Below are 14571 nucleotides of genomic sequence, written 5' to 3'. Positions count from 1 at the left end.
ATTTGCCCAGGGTCACACAGTTAGTAACTGTCTGAGGTCAGATTTGAATTCAGGAAGATGAGTCTTCCTTATTCCAGGCCCAGTGCTCTATTCACTCCACCGCCTAGCTGCCCTAAGTCATCAATAAAATTGTTAAATAGCATAGACCTCTGCTAGAGACCTCCTTCTGAGTGACTTCTAGCCATGTGATAATATTCACAAAAATTCATTTAAACAAAATAATTTAGATAGTGTAGAGGAGTTTCATGCTTATCCCTATTTTACAGGTGAGATCTGGAAGTTCTTGAGAAGGTGTGTCTTGCCCACAAGGTTTTTCTATCACTGTATTTCGGTTGGATTCAAATCCAGATCTTCTGATACCAAATCTAGTATTCTTTCCTTTATATCCTCTACATCCCAGTCCCTTTTAAGTACTAAGTGAGGGGAGGGTTACTCTAGATCCATGGTTCTTAACCTTTTTTGTGGAGCTGATGAAGCACTTCTCAGAATCATGTTTCCAGATGCATAAAAATAGATCCAGGATTACAATGGAAGCCAGTTTTATTGAAATACAGACACATCAAAATCTTTTTGGTTCATGGAACCCAATTTAAGAAGCCCTGCCCTAAATAGATGACATCCATAGTCCCTTCTAACTTTATAAGATTTTCTGATTCTGTAATATGAGGAGTTGATCAAGGAAGGATTTGGGAGCAGGGAACATCAAATGCCAAAGGAGGGCACCAGGCCCTGACTATGTCTACAAATGGGAGCACTCTAATCCTTTGCAGGATATCTTGGTGGTCCAGTGAGGGTGAGCCTGATAGGAGCATAAGTAGGCAGAATTCTTTTTTCTTTTTAATAGAAAACATTTTAGTAATATTTTATTTCCCTCTAATTACACATAAAAACAATTTTAACATTATTTTTTTTAAGTTTTGAGTACCAAATTCTATTCCTCCCTCCCGTCCTCCTTCCCCCCCAAGATGGTAAGTAATCTGATATAGGTTATACATGTGCAATCATGTAAAATATTTCCATCTTAGTCATTTTCTGCAAGAAAACTTGAAAAAGAAAGAAAGACAGAAAGAAAGACAGAAAGAAAGAAAGAAAGAAAGAAAGAAAGAAAGAAAGAAAGAAAGAAAGAAAGAAAAGAAAAGAAAAGAAAAGAAAGAGAGAAAGAAAGTTTCAGTCTGTATTCAGACAACATCAGTTCTTCCTGGAGAGGATAGCATTTGGAGGCAGATAGCATTTTTCATCTTGAGTCCTTTGGAATTGTCTTGCATCATTGTGTTGTTGAGAATAACCAAGTCATTCACAGTTCTTTATCGTACAAGGTTGCTGTTACTGTGTACAATGTTCTTCTGGCTCTGCTCACTTTACTTTGTATCAATTCATGTATATCTTTCCTGGTTTTCTGAAATTATTCTGCTTGTCATTTCTTATAATCATATACCACAGCTTGTTCAGCCATTCCTCAATTGATGGGCATCACTTCAATTTCCAATTCTTAGCCATAGAGGCAGCACTCTTGATCAGTCTTTATTGTAATGGGAGGCATATCCTGTGTTTCTCCAGGAAATCTAATTAGTCATCCTCAATCTTTGCATCATGGGCTGTTGCACAGAATCAAATGAGATTTTTAAAGTATTAGAAAAAAGTGCATTGAGATTATTAAGGCCCAGCATCCTCCATGTGCCTCTACTTGGATAGCATGGTGTGAAATTTTTGGAAATTACTTCTGCCTTCAGTGGTTTGACACTTTCAGAAGAAAAAGAATTCTGTAATGACAGTAGAGGAACTGAGTCTTGGAAGCATAGACAAATTTAGAGCTGAGAATGGAACACTGAGATCACTTTGTCATTCATTCATTTGTCCAACAAACGTCTATAATGTACCTACTCTGTGCAAAGTCAGACTTTCTCAGACTTTTGGCTAGGCTTAAATGTAATGAGACATTTTATCCACTGCATTCAGAGTAATATGTTATGAGGTCAAAGGCCTTTTGGATGCTGGTTAATGCCCTATGTGTGGTGGAAGAATAATGGATAATCTTAAGCACTTAATCTCTCTGGTCCTCAATTTTTTTCCTCTGTACAATGAAGGAATTGGATTAGATGATTTCTAAGGGACTGTTGATTTAAAATCATATGATATTAAAGCCATCTTTCTGTAGGAAGAATAACATTTAAAAATAGTATCAAGTAACTGTCTACAAGTTAGCCTGGCCATAAGATGCAATTTTGCAGATTTGTACATTTAACCAAGTTATCATCTTACTTTTTTGTTCTACTGTTTATAGTCTCCCCCAAGTAGAATATAAACTCCTTGAGGGCAGGATGGTGTTTCCATTTTGTCATTGTTTCCCCATCACCTAGCAGATTGCCTTGCATTCAGTAGGCACTTAGTAAATGCTTGAGAGATAGAACTGGATTGGAGTAAATAACCCTTCCCCTAGAAGTCATTTCCCCTCTCTGGGCCTAAGTTTACTGATTTATAAAATCGGAGGTTAGATTAGATAACCTCTTGTGTTCTGTGATTAAGACCATTCAGTATAGCATTTATTAGAGTAATACCCCTTCCAAACCTGCCCTCCCCACCCCACCACCCGAACTACAACATTTTCTATTCTTTTCCCTCTGGCAGAGCATAAAGGTAGCAGGAAGTGAGCTGTTGAAAATGCCAAAGCAATTTTTCTAATACCTTCTTTATCCAACATCTTGAGAAATAAAGTGAGATAAGGTATTCTACTATAATGCATTTTCTAGATGACTAAAATTTTCCTCTTCAAGGCCCAAAACTTTGTTTATTTTCACTGTGTGACAGGGAAATCTTGCCAAAACAGATTATACACATCTCTGCTTTCTTGGACATAGGATGGGGAATATAATTACTTTTTTCTTGATAACTAGGGGTCATCATTTTGAATATCCATTCCTATGCTGCACCATAGTGCAGCCCAATAATGCATCTCCTTTTAAGTTTTTCTGCCTATCGGGCTAAAAGCTGACACTTCTTGCTGCTGCCCGTGGGTCTGCCAGTCTACCACTCCCCACCTCACTTGAATCTTGCTGCTTCAAATTAGCTAGGAAATCAGACACATAAACCTGTTCAAGATTGTATATAAGTGTAGATTTGGTGGTAGAGCTCAAGGGCAGGCTGCTACTACTGGGAGCTTTTGACAACTGTTTGTGTGTGCTCAGAGATCTGCCCCCCACTTCTCAGTTAGGGGCTGTGAGTGACCCTGACTGAATGAGTGGGACATTGCTGGGAAATGCTTTACAGCCCTGCCCAGAGAGATTGATGGTTAGACCTAGCTTTACTTCTCTCCAATGAGTCATAGCAATTTTATCAAGTCTTGGTAATGCTGGTAACCATGGTTTCCTTGATGGTAGGGTTAGGGGGGTTTTCTGTTTTTGTGTAGTGACTTAAGAATTCTCCTTCAGATGATGAACACATGAAGGAGGGAAATGACTAAAAAGTACAACCTAACAAGAGTAGAAAGGGATGGGTGTATTTTTATTCTTTAAGACAGACTGTTAGAGGATTATCAGGATAACATCTGTATCTTTCTTTTCCTTCTATGGGGCAGGGCAGAGTAATTCTTTAAACTGGATGTGCAGTCCCATCTCTCTGTCTCTGTCGCTGTCTCTGTCTCTCTCTCTTTGTCTCTCTCTCTCTCTCTCTCTCTCTCACACACACACACACACACACACACACACACACTTTCCCTGCTATTCCAATGCTGTTGGAGAGTTCATAGCACTTTACCAAGATGTAAGAGGCTGTAACACAGCATTGCTGTTGCAATAGCGAGATACAAGTACCATTCTACTCCTCATCTACTCAGAGTAACCCCTCTCTCACCTATTACTTGGGGAAGGACTGTGATGTAAAAGAAAGAACTCTGGAGTTGGTATTGGAAGATCTAGGTTTGAATCCTGCCCAGAGATGCCAGGATTGTAGACTTAGAGCCAGAAGGCTCCTCAAAGGCCATCTAGGCCAGCCCTCTCATTTTACAAGTCAAGCCAAGGCCACAAGCATTTATCAAGTACTTACGATGTGCCCGGCACTATATTTCTGGGAATATAAATACAGGATGTCCCCAAAATCTTAGTGTACCAAGACTTGTATAAAAAAGGAAGAAAGTCCCTGCCCTCAACGAACTTACATTCTTTTTTTTTTCATCTGCAGCACATTCTAATGGGGAAGACAACATAGAAAAGGGGAGGAGGAAGGGCACACATATGGGCAAAGAGTCAGGAGTGGAGCCCAAAGCGAAATGGAGTAAACATGGCAGGCCTGGGCACTTTCCTCAAAATGGAGGTTCTAGAACCACCAGTGGAGAGTGAGACTGCCCCTCCCCCCAGGGAAACTCACAGATTAGCTCACATGCTTTTCCTCCATGTGTAAAATAATGGAGTTGGTCGCTCTGATGCTCTGTTTCCTAAGTGGTAAATCCTTCACAATAGTTTACTTTGATGCCAGTTGTCTGAGTGCAACATAAACTTTTTGTAGGCTGAGACATCATAAAAATGATACCTTTTTGGTTCAGTTGTATCTGACTCTTCATGACGCTGTTTGGGGTTTTCTTGGTAAAGATACTGGAGTGGTTTGCCATTTCCTTCTCCAGCTCATTTTACAGATGAGGAAACTGAAGCAAACAGGGTTAAGTGACTTGCCTAGGGTCACACAGCTAGTCAGTGTCTGAGGAGAGATTTGAATTCGGGAATATGAGTCCTCCTGACTCCAGGTCCAGCACACTATCCACTGTGCCACCTAGCTGCCTTGTTTATTTCACTCTAAATCAGTTCATATATCTTCCCATGCTTTCCTGAATTCTTTATAGTCATAACTTCTTACAAGGTGATAATACTCCATTACATTCATGTGCTGCAGTTTATTAAGCCATTCCCCAATTGGTGAGCACCTACTTTGTTCATACTTCTTTGCCGTCACAAAAAATACTGTTATGAATAATTTGGTGCATTTGGGACCTTTCTGTTTCTGACTTCATTAGGGTATATGCCTAATAGTAGGATTTCTGGATTGAAGGACATTTGAGTAAACTGCATACTGCAAATTATTTTCCAGAGTGGTTGTATCAATTCACAGTTTCACCAACAATGTATTAGCGTACTGTCTTTCTGCATTTGTTTTGTTGTGCATTTCTGGTATTATCAGTGACCTAGAGCAATCTTTCATATAGTTTTATGGTGAAGAGTTGATTGGGGAATCCCTGAATAATTGAGTCCTTCCCAACTCACTTGAAATTACAGGATGTGAGGGGCAAATGACAGAAGTTGTACGGGGGTAGGCCAGAGTGGGAACATGAGCTATAACTCCACAGAAAAATGAAAACTACCTTTAATAAATGTAAACAGCAAAAGAAGCTCCAGCTATACCACAGGGAAACTTGCACGTGACCCTGGGCCATCCTGGCACTGTGCCTTCTTTGTTCTGTTTTGCTATGATACCTGACCTGGCCTACAGTTGGTGCAGAGATCCATGATGTCACTTTGTCCTGCTGCTGTCAGAAGAGCAAAAGAACAACTGGCCTCTTGTGAATAAACTCCCCCAATTAACCTAATTAGCCCTAATAAAACCTATTAATAACCAAGTCAGTATGAGCCCCTCTTTCTTTGGTATCTCAGTATTGTCTCAGAGGATATGCCACCCTACAATTGGCATAATTAGGGCAGAGCAGATCTTCCTCTTTACATTTGGCATAGTTGGCAGAATAGTCTGCCCCATTACAGGAGTATAATGTTTTTTCCTTTTCAGACTCTAAGTGATTTTGTTTGCAGCTTTTAAGGGGCAAGTGCAGGTTGAGGGGGCAACGCAGAACACCTTGCACCCTTGCACTTTATTACCTCTCTTACCTGCCCCTTATATCTTAAAAATGCAACAACTGAAAATCCAGAAGGTACCAAACTTTGTACTTTATTGTTTCTATTACCTGCCTATTACCTCTTCTAATTTCATGATGTGAGTTGAGAACTCAATGGATCAGGGGTCCACTGATCAGTGCTCCATTCCAGATACACTGGTTAGTATTTTATAATTCTTCTTTTGAGAAGTGTTTGTTCATGTCCTTTGATGATTTAATTATTGAGGATGGTTCTTGGTATTATGTATTTATGTTAATTCTATATATATTAAATATAAAGTATAGGTATATTATATATAATCTTTGCATCACATACAAGGATCTCATCCAAATGCATATATAAAGTAGTATATAGATGAAATCCTTATATTCATATAGAAATTTTTGTCATATATGTAAATATGTGTGTGTGTTTGTGTGTGTGTATATATAAATGAGATCCTTAACAAAGATATGGGGTGCAAAGATTTTCTACCATCTGTAATTTCCTTATTATTCTAGTTGCATTGATTTTGTTCATGTAAAAACTTTTCAATTTCATGTAATTGAAATTAACAGTAGACTGACTTTCAATACCCCTTCTAATCTAGTTATTTATGGTTAATATCAGAAGCAAATTAATTCTCTTCTCTCCTATTCAAAATTAGCTATTTTGGTGAGTTAATTGTTCTCTGTGCAGTAATGTGTAGTAGAAGAATTAACATAGATAATCAATAATTAGTTGTACTATAATAAGAATGTAGAGCAAGAAGGCTAATTAAAAACTTTAAAGAAAAAGGAATTAGAAGGTAAGTCATGACTTGACTGATTAAACTTTAAAGTTTAAAAGTGTGATAAGACAAAATCATGACTAGAATATGAGAGTAACAGCAGAGAGAAGAAACCTAGAAGTGCCCTTAGAGGTTAACCATTTCATTCCCTGCCTCTAACACACATGTGTGTACACACACACACACACACACACTATTTTAAAGATAAAGAAGAAAGCACCAATAGGGGAAGAGGTGGTAGTACATGTGAACCTCATTATTTGCCTCTGTAAAATGAAGAGGCTAGACTCTGATATTCTGTGATCAGCTAATTTTAGACAGAGCTCCAAAGTCACAAGATGTAAAGAACCTGAGAGACCATATAAGTCTAACCCTCTCATATTAGAGCTCCTTGAGAGCAGGGACTCTCATTTTTTCTATTTGTATTTATACACTTAGCATAGTGCTTAGTTAACAGGGGTGGGGAACCTGCAGCCTCAAGGCCACATGTGGCCCTCTAGGTCACACCTAGACTGAATCCAAACTTCACAGAACAAATCTTGGATTCAGTCAAAGGGCCACATACTAGGACCTAGAGAGTGGCCTCAAGGCTGCAGGTTCCCCATCCCTGGTAATATATAGTAAATGCTTAGCAAAAAAAAAATTTTTTGTTCATTCATTCATTTATATCATAGATAAGAATACTGAGGTGACATTTCTTCTTCAGGGTCACATATTTACAGTCCATAGTTAGTTGCCCTTGAATCCAGATCTGCTAAGGCCAAGTCCAGTGTTCTTTTTATTAAGATACTACATAGGAAGAAACTATGAACACAGTTCTAGGTCCAAAATAGAGAGTACCAGAGGATACTTGTATGACTCAGTGGCTAGAGCACCAGATGTGGAGTCAGGAAAGGCTTTAGGTGCAAGTGGCTCTTGGGCTGATGTTGAAGGTTAGCTACAGATTATGTGAGACTCCTTCATCTTTAGAACCACAAACCCTGAAGCCTGAATCCCCATAAGCTTTGGTCCTAGAATTCAAGAGCAACAGTGCACAGAAACCACACAGTTGCTCAAATTGAGCAGAAGTGATACCTAACAGGGCCTGGTTTTTTCTCCAGGGTTGGGAGGATTTATTGAGGTGGGATGGGCCTTCTCATTGGACGTCTTCCTCATTTCTAACAGAGGCATGACTGTTCCCAGCATCCTTAGCACAGGGATTTGCCCGCCCCATCTTGTATCAGATGAATGAATAATAGGTACATCTATCAGCAAAACACATTAAAAAAATAAAATAAACAGGAAGACCATTTAAATTTACAAGAGAGACTAGTATAATACTGTAGCCAATTTTCACATTGGATTCTGGGTCAGAGTAACAATGCCTCATTCAGCTCTTCCAAAGCAGTGAAAGAAAGTCACCCTCTTAACTCACTTGAAATTCTCCAGTGCCAGAGAAGAGCCTTTTGTCACAATGGTCTGAGGATGTGTCTAGAGAGTATTTTAAATGAACCATTGGAGCCACAATAAGAAATGACCAGCAAAGACTAGCTAACTCTTGACTTGACCCTCAATCGAAACCAGATCCTTGGAGTTTCCTGGGAGTGTGCCATTTGTATGAAGTAGCTATTATCCTGGGATTTAAAGACAGACCTGGTAGGACTGAAGTTTAGCAGAGAGATTAGATAGACACATGTGGCAATTGTGTGCAGAGAAGAAAATTGAAGGAATGGGAACTGATGAGAGCATTTTAAGAGAGAAATTATAAAGAGAAAAGAGAAGAGGACCCAGTACAGAGTATGTTACACTTAGGAGTCAGGAGTAGATCATAAATTCCTTGACTGTCAGGGTCTGAGTTTTTTTTTTTCTTTGTGTTCCTAGCATCCATCATAGTGCCTGGCACATAATGGGTGCTTCATAAATGCTTGTCTAATTAAATTGCATTGTAGAATTAGGCCAGCCATTCAATGCAGAACAATAGGCTTTTATATGGCACATTTAGGAAGGGATATGTGGCTTAATTGGAGATACCCAAGGTTGGAAACTTGTAAATGGAGGCCAGGACAATGAGGGAAAGGCATTAGGGATAGTACCCATCCCCAAACCATGGAAACATCTGATATGTCTGAAGAAGGATTGGGCAAGGAGTAGAGAATGGCTACAACATGGATATTACTAGAGGGTTGCCATCCATCTTGGGTTTGATGATGGGAGTGTCTGATGTATTATCACTCTATGTCAGGGACTACCTGCAGAGATGTAGAGGAAACTGGGGTTTCATTCAGGTGAATACTCTTTGGTTCCCCACCTCTGATATCTAGCCAGGTACATAGGAGATAGAAGTTTTCATCATGGAAGTTTCTGAGTCAAGGAGTTTCCAAAAAAATGAGGGGGTGCCATGTAGGGGAAGAGACCTATCTAGAGCACAGATAGCCTGTCTCAGGAAAAATTAGGTATTTAGACTTCCACAGAGAAGTGAAAAAGGCTCACAGTCATAAAATCATGGTGCTTTCCATTTCATGGTCCTATGCCAAAGGTAGCTTTAATTATAGATACATCAGAACTAAAAAGATCTTGGTGAAATGAAAAAAGTGATTCTTGGGCCTCTGCCCCAGCTTTATGTGGTTCTAAATTATTTAAACAGCAGCCTTCTTTTCCGGGGATACTCTCAGTCATCATGTGGGGGGAAGCTGAAATCAATGCAGTTATATTCTTGGGGACGCTTTTTTGAAATTCTGCTGGTTTTCACACAGCTAGAAGAACCACTGTTCCCATCCATACCTATAAATGTTTCTGCTTCAAGAGCTAATTTCTCAGACCATCCCAAGAAAGGAGAGAGAAAAGGGCACAGTCAGGATTCAAGCCACTTCCCCCATTATTGCCATTAAGGATAAAGATACAAACGTTATAGATAGGAAGATCAATAATTTGTGTTTTAAAGCAGCATCTACCCAAAGGAAAATGAAGATGCTTGCAAAATTAGGACCAATGTGACACCAACATGTTCCAGTTCTAAATACTTGTAAAATGTATCTGGCAAGCTAGTTCAATAAAGGATCGAAGGAATTGCGGGTCCAAGGGCCACAGTTCATGGTCCTAGGACCTTTCCAAATCCAGTCGACAGAGACCCAAGTTTACCACTCAGATGTGTGGGGACCATCATTTCCCCATTGCCATCACCAAAGATTGCCACCAGATGGAACTCTTACACCTCGTTTGGGTTAGGCTGTGACTATATACTGTTCACCCACTCACTGGACCTTTGTACAACAGACTGCATAAGCCAGGACTGATTTATTATTTTTGAATCTTTGGTTTTTATGTAGAATTCATTCCTCCCAATGGAATATCACCTTTTCCCATCATCCTCCCTTTTTGCCTCCCCCATAGAAGTGTGACTTTTTTTATTATTTTTATTTTTTTTGCTAGGCAATGGGCTTAAATGACTTGCCTAGGATCACACAGCTAGTGTTATGTGTCGGAGGCTGGATTTGAACTCAGGTCCTCCTGAATCCAGGGCCAGTGCTCTATACACTGCACCATTTAGCTGCCCCAAAGTATGACTTTTTAAAAAAAAATCACTAAGGAAAATCACTTTCTGATTTTTTTTTAACATAGAATTTTTCAGTTCATGAGACATTTACTGAGCCCTACTATGTGCAAGGGCCTATGTTAGGATCTAGGGATGCAAAGAAATCATAGTTTCTGTTTTTCTAAAACTTAAAGTCTAGTAAAGGAGATAAAGGAGACCACTGATTCAGAGCTGGAAGGGAACCTTAGAATGTGTCTAGCCCAATCTTCCCATTTCATAGATGAAAAAACTGAGGCTCCAGAGAGGTTCACTGACTTCCCTGAGATCTCTCAGGCAGCAAGTGACAGAGCTAGCATTCGAACCCAGAGATCTGGTGCTCTTTCTCCTATACCATAAAGAATAATGTAGGTACAGAGACATTTGCATCAAAAGTCATAAAATATCTTCTTTTAGAGCTCTCAATTCCTACCTTAATTTATTCCTTATTGTTTCTGACATGAAACTTTTCTTATCTTCATGTTTAGGTTTCAGACTGGAAAGTGGGACAGGCGTTATGTCCCAACAGAAACAGACAATGGCCAGAATTTCTTCTGGCAGGGGTGTTCATATATGTAAATGGTCACTTCTCATTTTGTCCCTAACTGCTCTGGCCTTTTCCACATCTATGGTTTCCGTTTTTATGGATTTTCCTTGGCCAACCACTTAAAAGGGCTTTAAACTGTAGAACTTGACATTTTTCTCCTGCTAGATTCATATTTGGACAAGTACCTTTATTTACTTTACTGTATTTACCTCCAATGATCTCTGGATTATTTTGGACAAAGTAAGGAAACAACCTACATCCAGGGAATGGCACTGCCTACCACAACTGGGACAAGGCATTTGTACACCCTAGGCCTGCAAGTTTTGAAAAATCACACCCCATAGGTGCATCCTATTGCTAGCGACTAGAAGGTTTTCATAGAACAAATGTGACTTAGCATTAAATAAATCCCCATGTGCCACAGAGAGCAGACTTTTCTAGCATTAAAAATTGTGCATTTATAAAAAATTAATATTAAAATGTTTCCCTGCCCCCCACCAAGTGTTGTACCTTAAGCCACTATCCCTAGGTTCAGTACTGTTGTAAATATCTGCCACTAGACTTGTATTTTTGAAAGGGTAATTTGTCTAGACAGAAGGGAAAAGCAAAGCTAATTGTGGTCCTGCTCTCAGGGAACCCAGATATTGCAGACATGATGCCTGGGATATTGGTCTCAACCTTTTCTTAGAAGCAGAAAATTTTAGCATAAAGAATTCTGGTCTTCAACTGGAAAGGTTGTTGGAGAAAGAGTCAAGGGTTTAAAAGGTTTGACTCCTACCTAAATCCAGGTCCTTGGATGGCACATCTAGCACTCATTGCATTGAGTCATGCTGTGTGGAAGAATATAGAAAAGAATAACTTCCACGAAAACTACCATATGCGAAGAGGGTTCAAAATGGGTTAATATGTATAATCATTTATTTCAGATCAGGACTTCAATGAGCACGAAAGCATAGGATCGTTTTTGTTTTGTTTTGTCTTGTTTTGTTTTGTTTTGTTTTACAGCTACAGAAATGAAATGTTGCATGCATTTTCAGATGAGGTTACTGTATTGTTAGTTTTACTTAATTGCTTCACTTTGTTCCTAGAGACTTGTCCTGGAGTGGGGGTGGAGGAGGATAATCTGTAATTGTTTGTAACGTAATTGAGCTCCTTGGGGTCAGGGAGTAGTTTTTGTCTTTCTTTGAGTCTCCAGAGTTTAGCCCTGTAACTGGCCCATGGTAGGCACTTAATAACTGCTTCTTGATTGATTGATTGATTTAAAAAAATTTAAAAAGTAAAGCCTGGTGAGCACCTGACCAAAATAAAAACTGTGTGCTACTTCTTGACAGCAGGATAATTTAAGCAACTCTCCTGGAGCCTCAAATCAATGTGACTACATTTCGAATTTCTTTGCCTCAACAGGAAAATCTCATCTAGCCATCGTCCAGAGGGTGAATAATGAGGGAGAAGGAGATCCCTTTTACGAGGTGATGGGCATCGTTACTCTAGAGGATATCATAGAGGAGATCATCAAATCAGAGATCCTGGATGAAACTGACCTGTACAGTAAGAGCTGAATGTTTGCTTTTATCTCTATTTTCTATTAGTCCCCTTGGAACCTCCGTGAAAAGAGAGTCAATTTGAGAAAAGTGTCGGCCTGGATTGTTTCTTCAACTTTGGACAATGTCCACATGGCTATATTGGCCATGTTTCCGAGGCAGATCCTGGCCCAATTTGAGTTTTCCCCTGAGGTGTCATTAATGTAATGTAATAATAATCACCTTTGAACAATATGCTCAATGACTACCAATAATGTAAATGAAAAGAATACTAAAAGGAAACCAAGCTTTGAGTAATTGGTCCTAGACAATATATAATGAAATGCCCTCCCTTCTTTCATCAGAGAGATAAGGGACCTTGGAGGCAGAATGTCGTATGCATTGTCAAACATGGTCACTGAATTATTTATTTTTGCTTTATTTACCTTTTTTTATTTTTGAGAAGGAGGGTTTATTTTAAGGTAGTATTCAGTTGTGGGGGGAAGGGAGAAGGAGTAAGGGGTGGATTACTCCAGAAATGACTATGATCTAAAACCAAAAAGCATCAATACAATTTATTGTGTAAATCACCTGTATGACATATTGAGGATTAGTGAGTTCCCTTTTTAGGTATTGGGATAGCATGGCTTAGTGAATAGGGCACTGGACTTGGAGTCAGGAGTGATCAGGACTTGATTTCTTGTTTTGTTGATTGTTCAAACTTAGGAAAATGATGAAGAAAATGTTAATAATGAAGATTAAACTTAATAGTGTGTTGTGTGTACATTTTTAAAAATTTCCTGAAGAACCAGTTGTTAAACATTTACCATCATGCCACTGAATGCAGCTGCTCAGAACTACAGTGATGTCTGGAACAGCTGTGGGACAGCTCCAGTGGAGACCTTCCCATTGAGTCCTTGTCCTGAGTAAAGACCTGGCTGTTGTGTGTGTACTGGCTCCACATTGCCTAGATGTTAAGCTGCTGTAGGGCTATGAGGAGAAGAGACACAGGTGCCGCTACATGTAGGATGTAGCGAACATTCTCTACTTCTGTCCTCCAGTCCTCACCATCTCAGAGTAAAGTGGGACAGAGAGCAAGTAATCAAAATTCTGTACCACAGTGCCTAACACAGAGTAGGTACCAAACACATCAGTCAGTAAACACTGATTAAGCACCTACTGTGTGTCAGGCACTGTGCTGAGAGCTTGTTGGATTGGATTTACATAGGCTCATTGCTGGAAGAGTTGAGAATATGGCAGATTGAAACTGTCCAGGGCACTAGAAGCATTAGAACATGGAAGAAGAATCACTGGTTTTGATGAGTGTGCCTTCCAGCATGAGAGGAGAGAGTGGATGAAAGAAGGTGAGGAAAGGCTGGACACCAGGGAAGCCCTATGGGTGCTTGTCTTTCCACTCTGTGTGGTGAGATAAGAGATGTGTGAGGATGTTTCTTACCCAGGGTCTGGGGCTTGCTTGCAGTATTCCTCACAAAGCAGGTAAGTTGAAACAGTGGGAAAGAGTAGATTTGGAGTCTGAGGGCCTGAGTTCAAAAACTGACTCTGCTATCTATATGACCTTGGGCAATTCACTACTCCTTTCTGGGTATTAGCTTCTTCATCTGTCAAATGATGGGGTTGCACTCAATAATCTCTAAGATTCCTTCCAACTTTTAGTCTGTGTTGCTATGACTGGTATGGAATAAGCAATGTTGAGAACCATCAGGTAATATTCTGTCTAGTCGAGCTTCTATGGATGGTGGGAATGGTTGAGTTTGTTTCTGTGTTTTCCGTCCTCAAAGGAGAATGTGTGAGCAGACTAGAATATTTAATGACAGATGTGTGGCCAATGAAACCCCCTTTCACAAGGTCAGGGGTCTTCTACATTCTCTGATGGCTCCTGGCTAGCCTGCTATGACAAAGCCTTAGCCCTCTATTTCCTTTCCCCTCTGGGGTATGTGAAGGCAGGGATGGAGGGGAATAGACCCCTGCCTGTAAATTTCCTTTCTGGGAGGGAGTGACCCATTTATAGATGACCTTGGGTAATGGCTCCTACTGCTGATATTGACAAATGCCCTCAACCACCTCTAATGGTGGCTAGATTGTTATAAGATTCTGAGGCTTTAGGAGTGATAGAGGAAGTGGCTTCTTCTGGGAACCCACAGGCTTAGGTTTTATTTTTAACTTCAAAACAACCTGAAGATTTTGTTTCCCAAGGACACAGTGTATGTAGAAGGAAAAACAGCTAGGGGAAAAAATGTAGTATTGTTGGGAGAAGCAGAGGAGTCCATTTTAATCTGCCATTGGTTCGAGATCTAGGT

At 39.8% G+C, this 14571-nt stretch overlaps 1 protein-coding gene across 1 annotated transcript in view; it reads left to right on the top strand.

Annotated features, from left to right (window-relative positions):
• Positions 1-14571, top strand: part of CNNM1 (cyclin and CBS domain divalent metal cation transport mediator 1) — a 70307-nt gene that overhangs the window by 10782 nt on the left and 44954 nt on the right. The window contains 1 exon segment of the mRNA XM_027858056.1: positions 12138-12281. Within this exon segment, the coding sequence (XP_027713857.1) occupies positions 12138-12281 (144 nt within the window).

This window comes from Vombatus ursinus, unplaced genomic scaffold (assembly GCF_900497805.2).
Source record: "Vombatus ursinus unplaced genomic scaffold, bare-nosed wombat genome assembly UNPS02000749.1, whole genome shotgun sequence".
Classification (NCBI taxonomy): domain Eukaryota; kingdom Metazoa; phylum Chordata; class Mammalia; order Diprotodontia; family Vombatidae; genus Vombatus; species Vombatus ursinus.
This window is presented reverse-complemented; position numbering and strand designations above follow the sequence as displayed.